The sequence below is a fragment of the Erpetoichthys calabaricus genome, chromosome 8 (genome assembly GCF_900747795.2).
Source record: "Erpetoichthys calabaricus chromosome 8, fErpCal1.3, whole genome shotgun sequence".
NCBI classification, from domain to species: Eukaryota; Metazoa; Chordata; class Cladistia; order Polypteriformes; family Polypteridae; genus Erpetoichthys; species Erpetoichthys calabaricus.
In genome coordinates, this window is record NC_041401.2 from 34267189 (window position 1) to 34291386 (window position 24198).

The 24198-nt window shown below is 40.2% G+C and overlaps 1 protein-coding gene across 1 annotated transcript; it reads left to right on the top strand.

Annotated features, from left to right (window-relative positions):
* The first annotated feature begins 5779 nt into the window (after window positions 1–5779).
* On the top strand, window positions 5780–23332 carry LOC114655450 (cytohesin-interacting protein-like). The gene is made up of 8 exons (XM_028806450.2): window positions 5780–6265; window positions 8793–8842; window positions 12740–12794; window positions 15099–15201; window positions 15352–15445; window positions 16398–16464; window positions 16818–16884; window positions 22220–23332. Exons 1-8 carry the CDS (start codon window positions 6092–6094, stop codon window positions 22699–22701), a joined length of 1092 nt encoding a protein of 363 aa, XP_028662283.1. The 5' UTR covers window positions 5780–6091; the 3' UTR covers window positions 22702–23332.
* The last annotated feature ends 866 nt before the right edge of the window (window positions 23333–24198 follow it).

Genomic DNA, 24198 nt, shown 5'->3' on the forward strand with positions numbered 1-24198 from the left:
TGAGACAATTTATGCCTTATGGACGCTGGAGCCAGTCCATTAGTACTGTCTTGTGTTGTTGCTCTTCTGGGATCATTTAACATTTCCTCACCTTGTAATGCTGGTCAGTCTCAGTTTTGGACAAGACACAGCTTTTAATTACTGTCTTTTCATGCAGAGCCCCCTAAGCCCACCATTCTTTGTAGTGAAGAAAAGCTTTTAATGGAATCAATGACTTGATGATTGTGGATTATTATCCTGCTAACTGAATCAGTCACATTGTATTTAAAGAATTAGTCTTTGTGTTTTTGCAGTGTCCACTCTTTTAAGAGTTTCCTCTTAACTGAATTTGCAGTCAGACAGTTTTGGTAACTTATCATTTATTTGATAATATCTCACTCCACTGATCAGAACTAGCACCAGTGCTTTAGACCCAGGGGTGTTTGACTCAAATTTGGGCAGTCAAGTTCCTTAGTTATTTGGTGTGGTTTGAAAAAGCTTGACAGGATGACATGCACTGCCATCAAGGTCCAATTAGGTGGCACATAATCGTTTAGAGTGGTACATTTGTGTGCTGTAGTCCAAGTGCTGCTCTAGGCCATCATCGAGATCATCCTGTATGGATGGACCAGCCTTGCCCAGAATCCAGTTAATGTCTAACAACGGACAAATATGTCCAAGAGAGCTGAATAGCTGTTGACTTTACACCACTGAATGTTGGAATAGAGCAGGGGTCTCCAATCTTTTTTCCCCTGAGAGCTACTTTTACAAAATGAAAATGGCAGAGAGCTACTCATGTTTTCTAACGTTTATTCTCATTGCTTATTTCAACTCAAACAAACTGAATAAGCTTGTTTTACCTGAACATTTACAAAATGTTGGTGTCCACAACTCACATTTTGCATTAAAACATCACAAAAAATATTTAGTTCACCTGCAAGTGCATTTTGTATGTCTGTATGCATTTTCTAGTGTATCTCACACTATTGAATTAAAACATGAATGCTGTCAAAATAGAACAATGCAATTCCAAATACACAGATATTACTTACTCATTTGTCATTTTGTTCCATGTCACTGTTTCATTTCACAAGAGTATTCACAGGTCCAGTTGTATGTGTGATGTGTTTTTTAGTCAGTGAGATGGCTGGCACTTCATGGAGTCAACAAGAGAGGTGTATGGTGGAGTGGAGCCTCTTAGGTTCACTCTTATGGAGTCCTTTAAATGTTCGTTTGTCAGTCTTGTTCTGAACTTTGATTTCATGACATTCATGTCAGAAAAGACAGACTCACAGAGGTATGGAGACCCAAACAAAGCAGACATTTTCAGAGCTGCTTGGTGAAGATTCTTATAGTTATCTGGCTCTGCTAAGCTCCAGAAATGCTGAGAATGCTGTTGAGACTTTAACTTCACATTATTTTGAAGGTTTACTAATATATAATATATAAAATCCAAGATCTGTCTGTCTGTATGTCTGTCCGCTTTTCACGAGAGAACTACTTAACGGATTTAGATTGGGTTTTTTTCTATAATTTGCTTGAAAATGATGGTTGATTTTGCGACTTCTCTCATTTCGCTATGTATCATAGTTCACTTGCCATACCGATTTATTTGCGCGAATCCAAGAAACATGCAGCGGGCAGAGGGGAGGGGACTTCCTCACTCACTTGCCAGCTTCGGGGTGTGTACCTCAACTCCGCTTAGCTAGCGAATGAGAGAATAATTGAATTCAACTTTGTTTGATATTCAAAATAAAGTGTTACTTAGGTCTTTAAGAGTTTGAGTCCGGATATTCTCTTAAGTGTATGCCACATTGAAATTTAGATTGTGGATCGTGATTTTGTGTTAAAAGGATCGTGATATGATTTTTTGGAAAGATCAACAACCCCTAAATTGACTAATCAAGTTTTCAAATTTATGTAGGATTCATTAACCCTTTGGCGAGCTATTTGGAAAGCGACGTGTTGGAGACCCCAGGAATAGAGACTAAACTGTCACAGTCCAGGCTCAGACAGGCTTGCATGCAGTAGCATTTCATCGATGAAAAATTGTGCATTTTTACATTATAGTCTCATCTTCTTAGTTGGCACCACTCAACTTCCCTTTCTGAAAGAACAGATGAACTTGTTAAGCAGGTACTGGAAAATTTAATGTTTAACAGTTAACAACATCACTAAAATGTCACAGTTAAAGCTGCACCACAGATCTGCAGTAAGCTGATGGTTGGTGTAATTTAGTTTAACACCTTAAATGTGTGAGAAGTCAAAGAATGAGAGATTCTGCTCCACATATTTTACAAACCTGAAGAACTGAATGAAGTCTTGCAAATAAAAAGAGCATTTCCTGATAGAGACCCAGTGATGGCTCCACTTAATTGTAAATGACTTTCTGCTAGACCTGTGTGAAAATGATATTTATTTTGTAACAAGATTGGCTGAGGCCATAATTAATGCTGTCACTGAATGCTGGTAGATATGTGGTGGGAACCACACACTGACCCATTTCTGCTTTGAGGTTCTATTTCTAGCTAGTGTGAAGAAATTTTGCCGTTAATCTACTTGTTGCTGTTCACTGCATTCAATGGAACTCCATTATTCCTCACGTCATTACTTTCACACACCGTAGTTGATAGCTGGTGGCTAACAAACCCCCTGAAATAAACAGCTTGGCTCTTCTGAGGAGTTCCTGAAATGTTTTGAGGCTGAAGTCCGAGACCTGGAAGGCCAGTTGCAGAATCAGTACCTAAAGGAAAACAGCTGTGAGACTGCAAATTTTTCATCCATCCATTTTGGAAACCTGAATCATTCTCGCTTAAAGATGTGGGGAGCCTGATAGCCATGAGCACAAGCCAGTAACCAAACTTGGATGGGATACCAGCACATCACAGGGATATACTTCTTCTTCTTCTTCATCATCGGTTCCCACTTTTATGTGAGGTTGTTGTGCTTGATCAACCTTCTCCATACAGCTCGGTTCTGCACCTCCTTGCCAGTGAAGTCCTTTTCCTTCAGTTGTTCTTTTACTTTACCCATCCACCTCTGCTTTGGCCTCCCTCACTTTCTCTTTCCCCGTACTTTCATTCCTATCACTCTCTTGCCCAAATATTCATTGTCTGTCCTCATCACATGTCCAAACCACTTCAACCTACTCTCCTGTACTCTCTTAGATACAGTATCTCTCACACTTCTGTTATACATCTAATTGTCTCATTTCTTATTCATTCCTTCTATTATCTCCACACATGCATCTCAACATTCTCATTTCTGACACATCCAACATCTTCTCCTGTCCATGCCTCAGCTTCATACATCATTACTGGTCTTACCAATGTCTTAAAATCCTCACCTTTAACCTTCGCCTTAATTCTTCAATCAGACAATAAACTCAGTACCTTCTTCCAATTGTTCTATCCACACTGCACTCTGTGGGTTATCTCTGCATCTCGGGATACCACTGATCCTAGTGTGATAAGAAATGCACTCCAGACATCATAAAGGTTTGGGGCAGCCACCCATATAATATATTCTGGCTGCAAAAAGGGTAAATAATTGAACAGAGATGTTCACAAGACTGAGCGCAAAGCAGAACTGTTTGACTGGAAGCAAGATGGCAGCTTTAAAGGCCCGTAGAGGAAGTGACTTCATCAGGGACGGAACTGGAAATTACATCATTGGGACAGGAAGTGACATCGTCTAAGATGCTGGGACCGGAAGTGATGTCATCAACGGCGCCAGAGGCTGATGGGATTTCCCAGGAATGGTCTGCAAGGAACTGAGAAAGACAGTCAGCGCACCCTGCCGCCCCCTGGTCTGATGTGATATTACAATTATTCAAGCCCTTTAGCTGTCCTCCTACTCGCACATGTGTGACACTAGGTATTTAAATTTACCCTCACTTTTTAATAGCTCTCCCTGGAGGCTAACATCTGAAAGCTGATGGTCACTAAACCTCAAATATTCTGTCTTCTTCCTATTTATCTTCAACCGTCTATCTTCCAAAGCACTTCTATATTCTTCCAACTTCCTCTCCACTTCTGGTGCTACACAACAAAATGTTATCAGGAAAAAGCATGCACCAGGGGGATTGGTCTTTTATCCCCTGACTCAACACACCCATAACCAGATCAAAGGTCCCTGGTGTAGACCTACTGTAACTGGGATATTGTCTGTTACCCCAACACTACTTTTAACCTGAGTCCTCACTCCCTCATACATATTCCTTGGACAACCCTCACATACTTGTCTGGTACTTCTTTCTCCCTTATGTTCCTCTCCCTGGCATAAAACCAAACTGCACCTCCCCTATGGTGGTCTCTTCTTTATGCCTTTTCTCCATAACCTTTTCTCTTAGGCATGTAGACATTGTCAAGACAATCTGCTGAAGTTCAAACTGAGCATCAGAATGGGGAAGAAAGGTGACTGAAGTGGTTTTGAACATGGCATCGTTGTTACTGCCACACAGGCTGGTCTGAGTATTTCAAAAACTGCTGATCTACTGGGATTTTCAGACACAACCATCTCCAGGGTTTGCAGAGAATGGTCCTAAAAAGGGAAATATTCAGTGAGCAGCAGTTCTCTGGGTGAAAATGCCTTGTTGATACCAGACGTCAGAAGAGAATGGCCAGACTGGCTTGAAATGATGGAGAAGAGCATCTCTGAATTCACAACAAGTTGAACATTGAAGCAGATGGGCTACAGCAGCAGGAGACCACACTGGGTGCCATAGCTGTCAGCTAAGAACAGGCAAATGAATCTACAATTCACACAGGCTCACCAAAATTGGACAATAGAAGATTGGGAAAACGTTGCCTGGTCCAATGAGTCTTGATTTCTGCTGCGACATTCGGATGGTAGAGCCAGAATCTGGTGTCAACAACATGAAAGCATGGATCCATCCTGTTTGTTCAGGCTAGTGGTGGTGGTGTAATGGTGTGGGGGATATTTTCTTGGCAAACTTTGAACCCATTAGTGACAATTGAGCATCATTTAAATGGCACACCCTACATGAGTATTGTTGCTGACCATGTCCATCCCTTTATGAACACAGTGTACCCGTCTTCTGATGGCTACTTCCAGCAGGATAATGCACCACGTCACAAATCTCAATTAATTTCAATCTGGTTTCTTGATTGTAACAATGAGTTCACTGTACTCAACTTGGCATCCACAGTCACCAGATCTCGATCCAACAGAGCCACTTTGGTATGTGGTGGAACAGGAGATTCACATCATGGATGTGCAGCTGACAAATCTGGAGCAACTGTGAGATGCTATCATGTCAATATGGACCCAAATCCCTGAGGAATGTTTTTAGCACCTTGCGGAATTCATGTCTTGAAGAATTAAGCCAGTTCTGAAGGTTAAAGGGGGTCCATCCCGGTACTAGCACCTAATAAAGTACCTAATAATGTGGCTGGTCAGTGCATGCAGATATACAACTGGGTTCTGGCAGGTTAAGTACCTTGCTGTGGGTCACACCTTGTGTTAGTGGTGGGGAATTAGCTGGCAGCCTTGAAGTTTAAGGTCCGTGGCTTTAGCTAGTAGGACACACTCTACATCAGGCCCCAATTGCATCAACTATTATTTTACCTACTTGAGCAACAAAGCCATTTTAAGAACTGACTGTGCTTAAAATGGCAAGCGGGTCTTCTGAAAGTGGCTTCTGTGTGTCGCGCCCAGCATTGACATGAGACTGGCCTGTTCAAACTGTAGGAGGTCGACTGTTCCTGTTTCTTAAAGAGACTAAGGAAACAGGTGCAGCAGACCACAAATGAATATTCTGCACATTTCTGCTGTCTGACAGACCAAAAGGCAAACAGATCTCCCAGCACAAAACAATTACAAAAGGAGCAGAGGCAGATTCCCCTAATGTCCCAAAATCAGCAAAGAAGCATAAAAAAAAGAAAAAAATGGAGACAAAAGCTTATGCAAACATCGTAAGCTCCAACGATGGGCACAAGTTAAGTTCACCCTGCAGTTAAACCTAAAACCCACAAAAAGGGTCACATGGCTTGGATTTCCGTTTTGACACATTTTGTCTGCAGGCGAGGCGCGCAGAGCTTTACAAGTCACTCAAAGCTGTGCTGCCGAGTTAATCAGCGGGCCCCTGAAAATGACTTTGAGGCGCTTTATAAGGGAATTTCGAAATGAGAATTATATTATGGGAAACGTGCACAAGACAAGAAGTTCGTTGTATTTTGATTCGAATTCGAATGAAGAAAATGACAACAAGCAACTTCAGAACCTGGTCACATCACTTGGAACCTTGCCAAGAGGGCGCCGGCCGGTGAGCTGTCTGTCCGCGCGGCAGACTTTGCTTATTTTATGTCTGTTTCTGTACAAAGAGCCTAAGCATGTTAGACTTTGTCTTTAGTTTATGCAAAACCCGCAACTGAAAAAGATGTGGAAACAAGATCAAAGTGTAATAAATAAAAACTGCACTGAGAGATGGCAAAGTTTTACATCAGTAGTTTAAGTATTATATTTGGCATATTTAAATGTGCAAAATATATACTTGAAGGCTTAGGACAGATCTACTGAAATAAAATGATTAGTTTGTAATTTGTTAAAAATGAAAAGTATCCCCAAGAGCTTTGTTTATTTATATAAAAAAATTTAACTTATGCTATTTGTATGTACAGTATATGTAAATCAGGCAACATGGTGGTGCTGTGCTTAATGTCACACAGCTTCAAGGAACTGGGATCAGTTTTCAGCCTGTTTATAATTAGCATGATGTCTCTTGACACCTGGTTTACTCTTACATTTAAAAGATGTCCTCTAGATGTTAGGCTTATTGGTGACTTTCAGTTGTGCTGCTAATGCGGGAGTGTGTGTAGATCTGTGTGCGAACGTGTCCTGCACTCAATCGGCATCCCATCCATTCTGGGATGGTCCATGTGTTTGATGGATGCTGCAAAGAATGGCTTTGGCTTTTGGCTCTGTAGTGGAAAACGTGAGTTGAGCATATGAGTGCCTAACACAGTGCATGTGTTACATATACAAGCGTACATGAGCACTCAACCTCTCACTCACTTGCTCGGTCTCTCTCCATATACGTGTGTGTGTGCTCGTTAAGGCTTTGGACATCAAACCCTGAAGTTGTGGGCTCAGAACACACTTTTGACACCATGTGACCAGGAACAGGTCACTTCACCTACCTGTGCCCCAACTGGAAAAACAAGCGAACTGTAGCTAATTGTATCTCAGATGTAGTAAGTCACCTTGGATGAACGTGTTAGCCAAATGATTATTTATATACTAATTATTTATTTACACTAATATATATGATCAATACTAATAATTATATATATAATGTTTGTGCATGTGATTTCAAGCTTTTTGACTGTATGCAGAGAAATGCTGAATGTTCTCCTGTATCAGTTCTTAACAATCAAGGATGGTCAATCTCGGCTCAGTAGAAATGAGCGGGGATGTCTCTGCGTGGATGTTGTAATGGGCCCTTGGCCCCATTCTGGGCTGATTTCTACCTTCTGTCTGATGCTGTTAGGAAGGTGTCTATAATCCTGCAAGACTCTAACAAGTTTAATAGAATAGATAAATAATGTAAATTCTGATAGTGCTTTATGACAAACAGTGCAAGGCACAGAAACTCGCAAGGCAGATAAATGTAGACAGATAAAGGAGGCTGCAGTCTCTGCAATCTCTAACAAGTCTCACAAACTAGGCAGTGCCACTGCTTCATGTTTTGGGTGCTCTCTGCATGGAGTTTGCATGTTCTACCCAGGTCCACATGAGTTACCTCTGGTTTCCTCCTACAGTCTAAAGATGTGCAGATTAGGTGATCTGGCAATGTTAAATCGGACCCTGATGCCTGTGTGTGGCTGTGTGTGACTCTGCATTGGACTGACGCCCAGGACTGGTGCTTGATGCTAGGCTGCTGCTTCCACATGACTCTGCTCTGAATAAACAGAGGATGGGTGGATATTCTGTACAGTATATACAGTATATATAAATATATATATATATATAGAGAGAGAGAAATTGGTATGAAGTGAAGTACGATAGATAGATAGATAGATAGATAGATAGATAGATAGATAGATAGATAGATAGATAGATAGATAGATATTATAATGAACAACAACCTCCTTCTGGTGAATGATAAGAGAGAGAGATACGTGGACAAACAGATGGAGAAGAAAGGCACTACATGATAAAGATATATAGATAAGAAAGGCGTATATGATAGAGGTAGACCCTTGCATACATCTCTAACAAGTCTTTCAAAATGACTAAACACCCAGATGAATTTTAAGTGCTCTCTTTTCCATAAGATAAAGAGATGTGGTAGCAGATATCTGTAACGGATATTACAGACGCAGTGACAGTATTCTTTCATCAACTAGAAAAGACCTTTGTTTTTTGCCGAGTTTGCTAAGAGATGTAATTTAAGCAGGTTCTCACTGTGCAGAGCACATCCCTTAGTCAGCTAAGCCATGTTTTTATTTGATCCACTGCCCTGAAGGTTCTTTCACTTGTTTAAGCTGAAAACAAAATCCCTGCCTACTGAAAGGCTTTTTTTGGTATTATGGCTCCTTCTCAGCTCAACTAGATGTACCTTGACCTCCTTGCTTATCAAAAACACGTAGTCGGTTAGATGCAGGCAGTGTCTTTTATCAAAGTGGCTAGTACTAATGTCACTTTTGTAAAGTGGAAGCAGCAGCCACTTTTGCTCTTTCATGGCCTCATCTATTCTAATTTAAGACTCCACACAAATATTTGCTCGTAACTCCCAGATTTTAATCAAGATTAACTGTGCTCACCATAACTTTTTGTTTCATTTGTTTCAGCTATTGCACTGCCAGTTTAACCCTCCGACGGATTTTCCTGACACTCCAAGGTAAACAGCTCATGGTTTTGAATATTTCCCATATCGGTGGAGTGGTGGCTCTGAGGCTGGGGATCTCCACTGGCAATCGGAAGGTTGCCGGTTCAAATCCCGTAAATGCCAATAGGGACCCTGCTCTGTTGGGCCCTTGAGCAAGGCCCTTAACCTGCAATTGCTGAGTGCTTTGAGTGGTGTGAAAAGCGCTATATAAATGTAAAGAATTATTAAAAAAAAAGAATTATATCCAGTAATATCTAGCGCAGGTACATATTTAGGAAGATTGTTTTATGTTCAGGATTAAATTATAGATTAAATGAAGAACATATTCAAATAGCAGGATAGATTAAATTAAAATCAATGCTGGACTTCAGGAGTTTACATAACATAGTGAGTCAGAAGTGGGATTTTAGCGGGTGGAATGCTGGGCCCAAACCCCAATAACACAAAAAGGAAAGCTTCTTCCTTTAAAATTAACTGAATCTAATCTAATCTAACATAACAGTCACTCAGTCTGCTGCATTATAAATCACACATCTCTTTAAGTTACAATGTTTTTGTCATATAAGTGATGCTGAACATCCAGAAGTTTAAAAGACAAAATCAATATAAGCTGGAAAAATGTCAATGTCAAGCTCTTAATGCAGGCCTAAACACAATTTGAGTGAAATTCTGTGAGAAAAAGATTGTTTAATGGCTTCCTTATCTAAGATGCCTATCAAAAACATTGTGACATGTAAATATGTTTCCTCAGAGTGAGATATGATGTTTGTGTCTTTAATTTTAGGTTGAGGCCCTGAAATACTTTCTTCTGTCCATGTGGTCATTAGAAATAATTCAGGGTGGCAGTCATGATCAGTTACTTAACATTATTGGAAAATCTGGTGCAAATGATAAAACTACACAGATAAACACACAAGGAAGTTATGTGTTTAATGAGAATAACCAATCCACTAAAAAAATACATATGTGGATAGGCAATCTTCTCTACTGCAGAAGAAGCAAACATAGAAACTGAGCTGGTGGATGAACAGTGCCAGGTACCCTTGGGATTGTCCATCCTGGAACTTTACCTATGAAAAGCAGGAATAGGACATTCATTAGTGGATGGACAATCTCCTCAGCACTGTGACCATCTCCAGAGTACGTGAATATAGCAAATGAATTGGTGAATTGGTCATCTCTTGAGGTCAGGTTCAAGTTGGAAATTATTTATTGGGTTGTCCACTTCTGTTAACGTAGACTATGTCCATGCCACTAGGTTTTCATTTAAAAAAGGCAGTTTAAAGCAAAATCATTCTCCATCCACACTAGTATATTCTCATTGTAACAGAATCATTCTCCATCCACACTAATATATTGGCATTGTTTACAAAAATATCACTGAATACACCAAAATAACCGAAAACGCATACAGCATGACATGGGCATGCGTGTATTGGCGAAAAAATCCTTGAAGGGAAGCCATGGGATTTATCACAAAACTATAGTGACTGCTAAATCATTTACGTTTTGCGCATGCATGTATGCAACATTCAAATTGTACAAAATGCAATTTAGATGCATACAGGTAAGCAACACAACAAGCACCATTGAAAGCAACTCTTCTGTGCCCGTTATGTTGCAATATATGTAGTTTTCTTGTGTGAAGGATGACCAATCAGTGAATGAGGTGTTGTAATGAGCAGAATCCAATCAGGGAAGGGCTACTTAATAAGCACAAACAAATCACAGCGTGAAGAGATTCTGCATTTTTCAAAAGTCTACAATTCCAGTCGTCCACATTGCAATGTCGAGCCAGTGTTTTCACTAGTATGCAGACTCTGGAGAGCACTTTCTACAGCTGAAAACACTGGGGTTCTGTGGACAAAAGGCAAAAACGGAGATAAATGACTGCATTTTACACTGAATATGTAGTAGTGTGGATGTAGCATTAGGAGCTTACCTAGGTTAATTAAGTGAAGGAAACAAGAGTGGTTGGAAATCCCATCTTCCCTGAGATCTTATCCATGTTAGGGTGAAGAATAAAAAATGAATAGTTTGAATGACTAATCCTATAAAGCCTCTGAACCCAGCCAGTATATCATTATAACTGTATAGGTGGATGCACACTTTATATAAAGTATAGTGGCTTTAGCATTTGAAAGCTCATATAGCCTTTAGCTATAGCTGTATAGTGCCAACATTTGCATTGTATATTGAATTAATTGTCATGTTCATCAGCTCTTCATGTACAGTATGGCCATCCAGTCCACTTTGGAAAATACACATGACAATAATAACATACATATTAGAAATGCACAATGGGACTGGGTTGTGGAGAACAATGTTTTAAATTTTTGCTACCAAGCCTCAAGGAAACTTAAAAATCTACATCTGGCTGGAATGAGGGATTCCAAAAAGTCCCCTTAAGCATGCGTGTAGGCTGAAGGACAAGGGTCCAAGAGTTGAAGGGTATAGAGGATGAATGGAGGCAAAAGGCTAGAGGCCAATCATAAGCTCCATTGAGTGGGCAGTTATATTGTGTCAAGAAATGCCCCCCTAAAGTAGCATACTTATATATAACAATAATTCTTTGCATTTATATAGCGCTTTTCTCACTACTCAAAGCGCTCAGCAATTGCAGGTTAAGGGCCTTGCTCAAGGGCCCAACAGAACAGAGTCCCTACTGGCATTTACGGGATTTGAACCGGCAACCTTCCGATTGTCAGTGCAGATCCCTAGCCTCAGAGCCACCACTCCGCCAAAACAATGTACATTTTTCTCAACGATTGTAATTATGGAATATGTGTCACACTACCATTAATATTCAGTTCCATCAAGTCCTCACAGATAAAAACTTGCCACTTTTCTTAGGTCTGGGGCTGCATTCAACTTAAATATAGTTGAAAATTCCATAATCTACAAAAAGAAGTTTGACATTCAGTGGTGCAGTGATTACCATCGCTGCTGCTTCATGGATATGGTGACCCGAGTTCAAATCCCACACCCATACGCTGTCCATGTGAAGTCTGCATGTTCTCCCTGTATCTCTGTGGATTTTCCTCCCACATCCCTCCAAAAATGTGAAGTTTAGGGGGTGTATGTGTGTGTGAACTGGCACCCATTTGTTTCCAGCCTTCTGCTCAGTGCTGCCAGGATAGGCTCCAGCCACCAGGAGATCTGAATTGGATCAAGCAGATTTCTGAATGTTATAGTGTGTTACAATACAGACATCACACTTGCTCATAGTTCATTCTAGTCAAATGAACCAACGATGCTTTTAAACAAGGATGGCACAATGGCACGTAACTTGCATTGCCACCCAGTGAGCTGTGGACTGGAATTCCACGCCAAGTTGATGTCAGCTTAGAGTTTGCATCCCTACAACATTCTTAGAACTTCAAGCTTAGGCTGCTTGATGATTGTAAATTAGCTTGTGTGGCTGTGTGTGCAAACAGTCCCTGTGATGGACTGGAGCCCAATGCTGTCAGGACAGACGTTTGAGAATGTCATGCTAAGATTTTAAATTCAATACATTTTAGCTGCCACAAGTAACCAGTGCTGCTTTAATTCATATGACGTCTGCCCTTCTGTGGCCATGCTAAAATTATCCTTGTTTATTTTCAGACCATATTCGTTAGATTAGCTTCTAATAAGTAAACACTTAAAGGACCAGCATTTCTGCAATTTAACAAGCAGATAGACTAATAACCTAATGCTCGAGAAAGCTGAAGGCATCAGGCTTTCCTCAACCAACCAAAGGTGTTTTTTTTTAAGCTGCATGCTGGTACACGGGCTATGAGAAAAATCACTTGAAACATCGAGGCAAGGCACACTCCGGAAATAAGGGCTATCAGCGTGCGTGCTACTGACAGGAAGTTGGTCACGTCATTAACATCAGTTTATTTTTATTTTTTTTCTGTTGCCTAGGACGACCTTCATTTTAGAAAAACAAGACAATGAAACCTTTGGGTTTGAAATTCAGGTAAGGACTTTCCTCCTTTGCCATTAAAATGTAATTCTCTACAGTATGTCTAAAGCATGGTGGGGTGGGCTGCACAGCAGCCTGACAGCTCTGAGGACCTGGGTTCAGATCTCATTCTGTTCACTCACTGAGGGGACATCCTTCAGGGTCTCAGGTCAAGTTTTATGTAATTGTTCCAGATGTTGCCTATGAGACTTTCATGGAAAAGGTGGGTGCAGAGGATGGATGGATCTTTAAATGATCTTGGGCATCATGTTGTCACCATCTACACTTCACATCATTTGTCACTGCAGCCTTATCTAAGACAACTGGTCAAACTGATGCCAGCTTCAAGGGATACTCCATCCAAAAATGATATTTTTTGTTTAATATATGATGTGCAAATGATAGCAAACCTCATGGTGCAGCGTGAGCCTCACTCAAAGAAGATACACATGGAGGCACAACAAGGCTCTTAGATGTTTGGCATCCATTTTGGAGAAGCAAAGGCTGACGAACAACTCAATGCCCCCTATGACTTGAACAACTAGGATCTGCTTTGTCTGGCAAGGACAGTCAAGTGCCTCCTGTGTTGACACAATTGGTGACAAGCATACTGGAACCAGCTGGTGAATGGAGTATGACTGTTGACCTTGATAAAAGTTTAATATTTCCACCAGTGTTAGGCACTGCAACCCTCGGATTAGTCTTGTTGTTTAGCACTCTGAAAGCTGCACTGATCTCAGTGCCCCAAGAAGATTTAGTTTGCATGGCATTTCAGCAGAAACATCTAAGACATGCTGATTTGACTACAGATGCTAAGCAGCATGGATGGAAAGTGCAGATTCTTCCATTAGAGGATTTGTGGCTGCTTTCACAGTCAGATTGCTAAAGGGGTTTTTGGAGGCTGAGGCCAGAGTCAGCAGCAAGCTAAAAACAGCTTTCAGAGACCACTGAGAGAAATGGCCACTGGTTATGGATGAAGAGGAATGACTGCAGCTGGGCCCCAAAATGATCTTTAGGTATCTATGGGTGGTCAGATATGAAAGGTGACTGCACCCGAGATGCCATGGTGCACAGTTGAGCCTTCTGGAGATGTAGTGGGCTTAAACCAATGCAACCTCTGAGAAGGAGGGTTGCCCAGCTGATGACCCTTGAGAAGTGTCTGCCACATATCAAAACCTCAGTGAATCCAGTTAAAGGATTTGAAACATCCTGTCCTATGTGTTTGAACTCCATGTGGCATGTAGTGATGGCCAAGAAAAACGTTTAATGCTATGTTTTGATGGAGATAAAGTTTCTGACAGAGCGGGTGCTCTATGGAGACCAGCACTGGACTGCAGCAAACAATATAAAAACATCCATGAAAAAAATCTTACTTGTTACTTGTGTTGTTAATGCAAACGTCAAATATACACACAATAGGCAAAACATAAGCATTTTTTCATAAAATTGTTAAAGAAAACCTTTTGAAATAAATAGAAGACACTTTCTCACAGGAACAAACTTTACAACTGATGACAATTGACCAGTATTGTAGAATCCTATTTATAACTTTATTGAATGGTAAAACAATTTGCTCATTACTTTTGGTACATGATGTATTGTAAACTTCAGCTTCTGTACAAGCAGAATACATTGAAATTCTTGCTTGCATCACCACTCTCCAGCCACATGATCAATAAGTCAAATATGGACTTACCTTGAAGCTTGGGGATTCCTCCTTGTCCGAAAGTGATTTCTTCAAAAATGAACCTGCAATGTTCAGAGATACCGGGTGGGAACTGCAAACCTGTAATAAAACAATGAATCTGGGATTAATTTCAGGAATGTCTCAGGAGTACTACCTTAGCGTTTTTAGTAATGTCCTCAAGTCTTCCTGAAATTCCTCTACTTGTTTACATGACAGACTGGTGTCCCATCCAGGACTGATTCCTGCCTTGTCCCCAGGGCTTTCCCATAGTCCTAAAAACTCAAGGCAGGTTCACAAAATGGATGGATTGTCTGATGCTTGCATCTTTCAAGCTCTTAGGCAGAGTCAGCACAAACAGCTTTAAACTTTAGGTGCTCGGCTACAGCCAATCTCTGTATATGTGATAGACTGAAAAGGACTGAAACTGCAGATACTAACAGGCTCAGACATGAAGAACATACTGTAGGTGGAGCTCATATTTGTCAGGGGTAGACTGCAAAGGGTTAATGCTGCTGTTATTACTTTGGTCAAAGTTGGTGAGGTGCTGTGCCACACATTCAACAATGAATCCATGCAGTCCCACAGGCATGTCTGCCTCAGGCTAATTGTTCAATTATTTTCTTCATTTTCAGACACACGAATCTCCACAGCAAGGCACCCATTCTGCACCATTCTACACTTTTATCTGCAAAGTGAATGAAAACAGCCCGGCAGAGGCTGCAGGTCTCACAACCGGTAATTAGCCCACTTTCACTTCCTTTTTCAGTGGGTGTTTGTTTTTTTTTAAATTTTATTATTCCGTGCTACTTTCTGGAACTGTCTTATTAGGTTCTGGTTGTGTCCATCAGATGTTGACATCTGTGCTTTTTTTTCTGGTTTGATCAGGTGAAATTATTGTAAATATCAATGGCATCAGTGTTGAAAGATCCAGCCATCAGCACATTGTGGACTTGATCAAAGCCTCTGTTAACTGTTTAAGGTAAGGAAGGACAATGTTGGCAAATAACTGATAAAAAGTGTGTCGTATGAGGGATAACATACTGTACTGGACGTGAATCATAAAGTGTCCAGCTGGTGGCAACTTAGTCCCATACATTAAGAGATGAGAGAGTACTGGCCATCACGTAATTACACTTGCAAAGAAATGCTGCCACTGTTTCTGCTCTTACAGCTAAGTTTCCGGCAGACACTCATAATTCATTTCTCTTAGCTGTCGTTGACTCGGTGAGGCACAGTGACATGGCAGTTACTGCTGCTGCTTTCCAGGTGCAGAGTCTTGGTTTCAAATCCTCTGTCTGGTCATTGTCTATGTGGAGTTTGGACTTGTCATGGGGTTTTCTCCAAGCGCTCTGGTCTTCCTCCAAATGACATGCATGATAGGTTAACTGGTGATTTGAAACTGGTACTGTGGGTGAGTCGATCAGGAAGACTGAGGTTGTCTGGATAAGATCCAGCCCCTCACAACCTTAAACTGGACTAGGTGGGACTAAGATTATTATTTTATCTTATGTTATGTGATGGCTCATTATCTCATCTGTACTAGTTGTGGAGTTGAACCTGGATTCCCTAAGAGACAATAGTAATGAACACCATTATATCATGCTTAAAGACAGCCATAGTTAAAAATATCTATCTATCTATCTATCTATCTATCTATCTATCTATCTATCTATCTATCTATCTATCTATCTATCTATCTATCTATCTATCTATCTATCTATCTATCTATCTATCTATCTATCTATCTATCTATCTATCCATCCCACAGTCATTCACCGCTGTGTTGCCCAGTTTCTTGTCTTCTGCTAGGGAGTGCCATTTCAATGCCAATCTGTCACCATCCTAACTGTTGTCTTTCCCACAGAGGGTGGCTCAGTAGACTCCAGTCCATTCTAAAACTTTTTTTATACTAAACAGACAATATTTTTCAGGTTGGAAACTATTAATGGAGCAGACATGAAAAGAACTGAACTGAAGGCCAAGCTCCGAATGCTCAAGGTATGTTTGCTTTCTTTGAAATTTCTCTCAGCTTTTATTACTACCAATGGTTTTCCATTCATTATTTGGCAATTTCAGTGAAGGAAGCAGTTTATGACCTTAAAATAATAAAGCAAACATTCCAAAGAATTTAAAGCTCAGTTGTTTCAGAAGACCAAATTGTTTCCTTTCTGCTCTTAAAGGCTGTTCTGTGTGCTTTGTTTGCAGTCTTCTTTCTTTTAAATGCACTGTACTATGCAGAGAAGATTTATAGTGCTATAAAGGCTCCCCTTTGACCAATGATAACATAGCTGTGCTCGAGTCTCCTCACAAGCTTGGCTTATAGTTTAATGCACAAATCTTTCTGCCCACAGAAAAGCCTGCATGAGAAATGGGTGGAGTTGGAGTCGCTGGTGTTAAAAGAACAACGCCTTTTACAGGGTAAGGGCCGACAGTTTCTGGAAACCACAATATATTTTGCATCAGTGACTCTCATTGTTGCCATCAGCAGTTTATATATTTGCATAGAGTGAAACAATATGTGAGAAGAATTCAAATGCATGTACAGTATATGCAGTTAACACACTGCACATAAAAGATCATTTCAGATTTACATGTAAGATCAGGACTTTAAAACAGAACAGCTTTTTATATGTAACCTGTGTAATAAATACACATAGAATGTACTGGGAGTTGCACAAATGAAGAACACAAAATCAAATCTAAACTCTGAATTTGTATGTATGGTGCATATCATTCTCTGCCTTCTTTTAACCCAAAGGCTTAATGTGAGACACTAGATATGGGCCGATACACACATGCCATTGTACATGAACTACATGTCTGTATTCTGCATTAATTGGGAGTAAAAGCTTCTACCTGAACAAGCATGATTTGTGCATGTTAGTGGCTCCCAATCATAAGTATTCTTCGAGGAAGTCAAGAAAGTAAGAAAATCTACATTGCCATTAAAAATGTCTGCTACCTGGAATTTGATATGGTGAAGCTCACAAAAAGTAAAACACCAATGCAAACATAAAAAATAAGGGCAACAGTAATCATCCCCCAATAGCCCTAAACTAAAAACAGGCTCTCAAAGCAGACACACACACACACACAAGTGTGCATATCTGTAAGCAGTGCCTATAAAAGGTATTCACCCCTTAGAAGTTTCATGTGTTATTACAGAACATTGAATCAGAGTGGACTTAATTTGGCTTTTTTGACTCTTCAATGTGGCTGGTGGAAAGAGCTGCACACCTCCATTTGAAACTCTGACTCTGAACCCACAATGTGTTCAAAAAGCATTTGAAGACTCTCTTGTTCAGTTAAGTGATATAAATTATTGGAAATTGTTGACTATGTTATACCGTATCTACTCGTGTACCACGCGCCCACGTGTAGGACACGCACCCTAATTTTTACAAAGAAAATCACGAAAAAAATTTTCCCCGTGTATGACGCACGTTGTGATTGTATAGGAAGAATTTAGGGTACATTTTTCGTGAAATGCGAAAGAGCAAGCGAGAGAGGGAGAGAGCGAGCGCGAGCGAATGAGTAAGAGAGACAGAGAGGCTGCACGAGCGAGTGATAGAGAGAGAGAGAGATAGAGACAGTGCGAGCGAACGAGCAAGAGAGAGAGACAGCGTGCGAGCAAGAGAGAGAGAGAGAGCGCACGAGCGAGCGTGAGAGAGAGAGAGAGCGTGTGCAAACAAGCATGAGAGAGAGAGAGCGCGTGCGAACGAACAAGAGTGAGAGAGCGTGCGCGAACGAGCAAGAGAGAGAGAGCGAGAGCGCGCACATGAACGAGCAAGAGAGAGAAAGAGAAAGCGTGAGCGAACGAGCAAGAGAGAGAGAGAGCGAGCGAGGGAGCCCAAGCAGAAGAAGTAAACATTACAGAAAAAAATTTCCTCGTGTATGACGCGCACCTGATTTTCTAATGCTAATTTTCAGGAAAAAATGTGCGCGTGGTACATGGGTAAATACGGTATTTTGTTTTGAGTTTTTCACTTGTGGAAATCAATAGCTTATCATGAACGTTAGAATAGTTATAGCAGTAAAAGTTACTTACCTGTTGTTTTAGCGAGGGAGAATGCAGTGGCGGGGCAAAATCGCACTGGCATTAGGTGTCTTGTCGCGAGTCGCTCCACTGATTTGGAGTCAGATGGCTTCTCTGGGCTTAAATCAGCACTACGCTGAGGCATGTGTCCAAAGCCATTACATTATTACATACTGAAGTGGCCCAACAGCAAAGCCTGTGCTCAAAACTGCTGTGGGTCAGAAAAGATCCGAGCTCTGAGTTTAGAAGGTTGTCGGCAGAGAAAACACACATATAGAGAAAGAAAATATGGAGTGAAAGTTCACTGCATAACTTACCTGCATCATGATGTGATTGCAAACATGCACGATGGGGGAAAGTGGAGGCTTAAAACAATAAAACTACACCTGATTAGAGGAGAACATAGGGTGTGTGACTTGATGACACTTGCAATTGGGGGACCACAGAAGATGTGTGTAATGATTGGGAATGAAAGAAGGTTAGCTGTATAAAACTGAAGTGCAGACTGCCAGGAGACGTCTTTGAGCTTGGAGATACTTCTTTAATGCTGAATTGGTAGAACAGAGAGAAGTGTGCCTAAGTTTGTATATATTAGTGAGGACAGTTTACTTCCAATTTGTTCATATTTTTGGGTGGAAGTAATCTGTGGTTGTGAGTGCTGATTATTTCACTTTTTGTTTTGGATTATTTTTCTGTTCATCCTTCGTGAACTGTCTGTGAAAGAAGAAGGAGGAAGAAAAGACTTTTGTCGTCACTTTTTCCTTTGGATTTACATTTACTTATTTGGCTGATGCCTTTATCCAAGACAGCTTATAACATTTATGATACAGTTGGTTCCATTTCTTTTGGTGTTCCAACTGGAGAACAGGCAGGTCAAGTGAGTTGCTCAGGGTCACACAGTTCCAGTAGCAGGATTTGAACCCACGGCACCAAGGTTTGATGTCCAAAGCCTTAACCTCTAAACCACACTGCCTACTGTGGAGCCCCTGTAATTATTGTATATGGCGCCTGCCCTTCTTTTTCTTGTTTTTGCTAATGTTCTTGCATTGAACTGTGTATGTAATTTGTAAGACATTACTGTAAATAGTTATTGGCACCTCTGGAACAAACCAGAATTCAATTTTTTTTGAGCAGTCATCATTGTATGTGTCTCGATTCTCTCATTCCCTGGTCATTTGGTTACGGCTCTGAAACTGTGCAATGGTGCCATTGCATTGGGCACCACAGTACCCTTGTCCTGTAACAATTACAACCTAACAGTTCCCAGAATGATAATCGATTTAAAAAAAAAAAAAATTAAATGTACTGTCAAAGTAAAAGCCTTACTTTAAAAGCCTTGCACAAATGAACATCCAGTCAAACAACAATTAAATGCTTGACCATACAGTAGCTTGAGGTTCAGCCAAAAAATCAGCTCTTTGCAGGAGAAGGCTCTTCACATTAACGAGAAGGCGTGCCTAATAAAGTGGCCCTGAGTGTGTTAATATGTACAGTACAAAGAGAAAGGATGTGAACCCTTGCGAATTAACCATATAAATTTGTTTTAAAATACAGTCTGATCTTCATCAAAGTTACAATACTAAATAAACACAATCTGTCTCAATTAACAACGCACAAATGATCGTATTGTTCTTGTACAAATTGCATACATCATTCAAACATTCACAGTGTAGACTGGAAAAAGTCTGTGAACCCCTAGGCTGATGACTTCAACAAAAGCTAATTGGAGTGAGGAGTGAGTAAACTTGGAGTCCAACCAATGAAAGAAGACTGGAGGTGTGGTTTAGAGATTCTTTGACCTATCAGAAAAAAGACTCAGATATTTTGAGTTTGCTGTTCACAAGAAGAACTACAATTTTAGAAATGCCGATTTGCATAAAGCTAGCAAGGCTTACAAAGTAATTTCAAGACTTTAGATATTTGTCAGTTCACAGTTAAATAGATGGGGTATACATGGAGATGATTTAGTGCTATGGCTACTCTTCCTAAAAGTGGGCACCCAGCCTAGATGACTCAAAAGGCACCAAACAAAATGTTAAAAAAATAAATAAATAAAAAACAGTAACAGCTAAAGTTTTAAAGGAACAATTGGAGCAGGTTAACATCTCCATACATATTGAACAGGCATGGTGTCAATGGCAGGACATCACTGCACACCAAAAATTTGCCAAAGACCATCTTAACACTCCACCACGCCACTGGAAAAATGTTTTGTAGACTGATGAAACTAAGGTTTTATTGTTCATGAGACTATGCAGCAGTATAATTGGCATAAAAAGGGGCACCACATACCATCATGAAAACATCATCCCAACAGTGAATTACACTCCAGGGAGTATCATGATTTGAAGCTGTTTTGCTGCCCCTAGGCTTGAACAGCTTGCCATAATCAACAAGAAAATTAATTCCCTCTGTTTATCAAAGCATCTTTCAGGATAATGCCAGGGTGGCTCTCTGCTAACTAAAGGTCAGTAGAAGTTCTGTGATGCAGCAGAACAATGGCCTTAACCCAATGGAGAGTAAGAAAGAGACAAAACAAAGAAATACGTTTGGGGAAGCCACCCCACATACTTGAAAAACTGGTAAACAAAATAGTAACACCATGAGTATTCTCAATAGACTGAGTCCACCATGGAACGAAATGGTACCTGCAGTAGGTTGGCTTTATAGAGGGATGGCAGGGAGGACATGTTTTGGGGTAGGAAACGGAAGTGAGGTCATCTCCAGGGGCAGAGAGTGAGGTCAGTACTGGAGGCCGAAGTGAGAGAATTAGGAAGACTTTTCTGCTGAGGGTCTGCAGAGGAAGAAGAAGAGACATTAGTGCTTATCGTCAACTTCCGTTCCGGCTTATCAAACTCTTTAGTTAAACTCCCTGACTGCCTCCCATGTGCACATGTGTGACATGAGATACTGTGAAATCACTTCAAGACAGCTGTTCTACACCAGACACCCTAAGAATAAAGCTGAGCAGCAGAAGTAGTACTTCAAGGAGGAATGGTCCAAAATTCTGCTCTGCAGCTCCTGGAATCTCATTTTAGTGGTTATTGTTGCCAATTAAATCTAAGGGTTCACTTACTTTTTCCACAGCACTCTGTTAATTTGATGGATGTGTTCAATAAAAATATGAAAGATTATAATTGTTTGTGTGTTATAAGATTAAGCATATACTGTAGTTTTTGTCTATACTTGTGACTTAGGTGAAAATTAGATTTTATCACATTTTATGATCAATTAAACCAGAAAAAAAGGTCATTCCAAAGAATCCACATTCTGTTCCTTGCCACTGTACAAATTGTCCTGATCTTGTCAATCAGAATTTGAGGTTTAATGATGAACTGAATAGGTTTTGACCACTGCCTTCTGGGACAGTCAGCAATACACTCAAGCAGTAGAACTTAAACTCAAGGCCCTTGGGTCACAGGGTAGCCTTTTCAGGCAATGGCAGAAGGTGACCATCTTGGTATTCTACCCCTGAAGGTGCCTCATATGTAGCAGCAGGCTCACTGTCTCTCCTAGCTTTGCTTCTCTGGCACACTATATAATAATGCATCGAACTGAATATTAATTACATGTAATCACATGAAGACATAATGCAGAATGAACAAAATATATTATAAATAAAAGCAAATCCTTCCATGGTCTCAAGGAGTTTTGCAAAGGTCCTTTACACCTTGAAGATATACTAATAACAGCCTCTTTTTTTTACTCCTGCTACAGATTGCTTGAATGAATGCTCTTCTCAAGGGCCAGACTCACCAGTGTATCCAAGTGCTTGCTTTGATCCAAGCACTTTGTCATTCGCTCACCAACCACAAACCAAGCAAAGGTTTTCAAGTGACAGCAGCTGTGTCAGTCAGCTCAGTTTCATGACGGAAGGCAGCGACGATGGCCTCTACCAGATGTGTGTCTTTGAGGAATCAGTAAACCCACAGAGACGCGCCAGTGTGGATGACGAGTGCCTCTCTCGGCGAGGCAGCACCACAAGCATTAAGGCCCATCTTTCAAGGACAAGAAGCATCAACATGATTGGCAATGGCGGAAAGTCACCTTCGTGGGAAGGAGCAGCTCCATCAAGCATATTTGGGACTTTGCCTAGGAAAATGAAAAGAGGAAGTGTCAGGAGACAGCTCTTAAAATTCATCCCTGGCCTTAACCGTTCAGTCGAAGAAGAGGAGACCAGTGAATTGAAGCACAGCTGAGACTTGTCTTGGCTTCTTGGGTGGGACTATAGCAGCACATCAGACTTCATGCAGCAGAGCATTAAAAGATGAGCATTCCTAAATGTGAATTTGGTCAATTACATTTGGAAACTCAGAAAAGTAAAAAGGCAGCTAAGTAAAACAGAATACTTTGTGATTTCTTTCTGGCACCATAATGACAAATAACTATAATGATAATGACAATGAAACCGCAAAGGTGATTAGGAAATAATTTAATATCTGGTACTCATCTTAACTTGGAATGGATTTTTTTAGCAGTCTTTTATTCCTCTGGGTGCTTTTTTGAAGAGTGTTATTGTGACCTTTTCATATTTATTCCGGCCCACTGGGTTCCTGCCTTGTACTCAGCGTTGCTGGTTTGTCTCCAACTTTCTGCAGGCTTCATTTTTACTTAGGCAAACCAAAAGCTGAATGACTTTGTGTAAAACACCGTCTTTGACTGCTTAAAGTCCCTACTGAACTGCATAACTGTAAACGTTTACATGCGTTCTTCTCTAACAAACTATTTGCTATTTTTAACCAACACATTAACATATCTCTTACTTTGAGAGGTTGCTAAAATCAAAGTTTTCAAAATCTTTTTTAAAATAACACTGTACTTTAATCTGTTCTTCTGTTTGTGTTTTAACTGTATTAATGCATAACATTCATATATGCACAGTTTATGTACTGTAACAGCATTAATTTGCATAACAAAAAATAATCCTTTAACACCACTTATAATTTAGAACTATTTGCAAATGATGAAATTTAAGGAACTAATGATGGAAAGGTGTGTCTACCGGGTCACTGCTTTCACAGTAAGGCAGAGTGCACAAATATTGTCTTATAACCAACTGACAAAAGAAAGATTGTACTACTTACTAAAATATACCTACAGTTATGCTTTATAGAACATTGCTTTGTGGATTATGGTTATAGTAAAGGAATATTTGGAACAAATTACTCTCTTGGTGTAACCCATACATTTACTTTATTTCAAGAAGCTCCTGACAAAAATGGGAAAACCAATACTGTGTAAAAGTGAAAATTCAATGCAAATTTGTCAGTGGCAGATGTCAAAAAATGTTTAAAATGCATTCGTATGATGATTGAAAGAATTGTTAGAGTACAGTTAATACCAACCTTTGCAGAAGTTATTGCATCTGTGCATCTGCAAAATAAAAAAGATAAAGGTTATTTCCATGCTGAAAGAATGTTAGAAATGCAACATTTTGGCGACAACTCAAATGTTGTGTCTCGAAGATTCTTTAATCATTTTTTGTAGTGTTGGGACAATTTTCACCTCATTTGCTTATTGTTGCAGGTTACTGTATTTGACAATGAAGTAAAACCTTTCTCCATACCTTAACTGGGAGCAAAACTGGTATCTTGGCAGACAAAGAAACACGTTGTTTTGTTTCCAGGATCTTGAATAAGAACTTCATCTCAACTCTTTTCTGCGTAGATAATCTTTTCACATAAAGAAATCAGTGA

Excerpts from the sequence above, each read along its gene's own strand:
- LOC114655450 (XM_028806450.2), top strand. The coding sequence starts at position 6,092 with ATGACTTTGAGGCGCTTTATAAGGGAATTTCGAAATGAGAATTATATT. Across the intron at positions 15,446-16,397 it reads GCCTCTGTTAACTGTTTAAG|GTTGGAAACTATTAATGGAG; the intron begins GTAAGGAAGGAC and ends AATATTTTTCAG. Across the intron at positions 16,465-16,817 it reads CCAAGCTCCGAATGCTCAAG|AAAAGCCTGCATGAGAAATG; the intron begins GTATGTTTGCTT and ends TTCTGCCCACAG.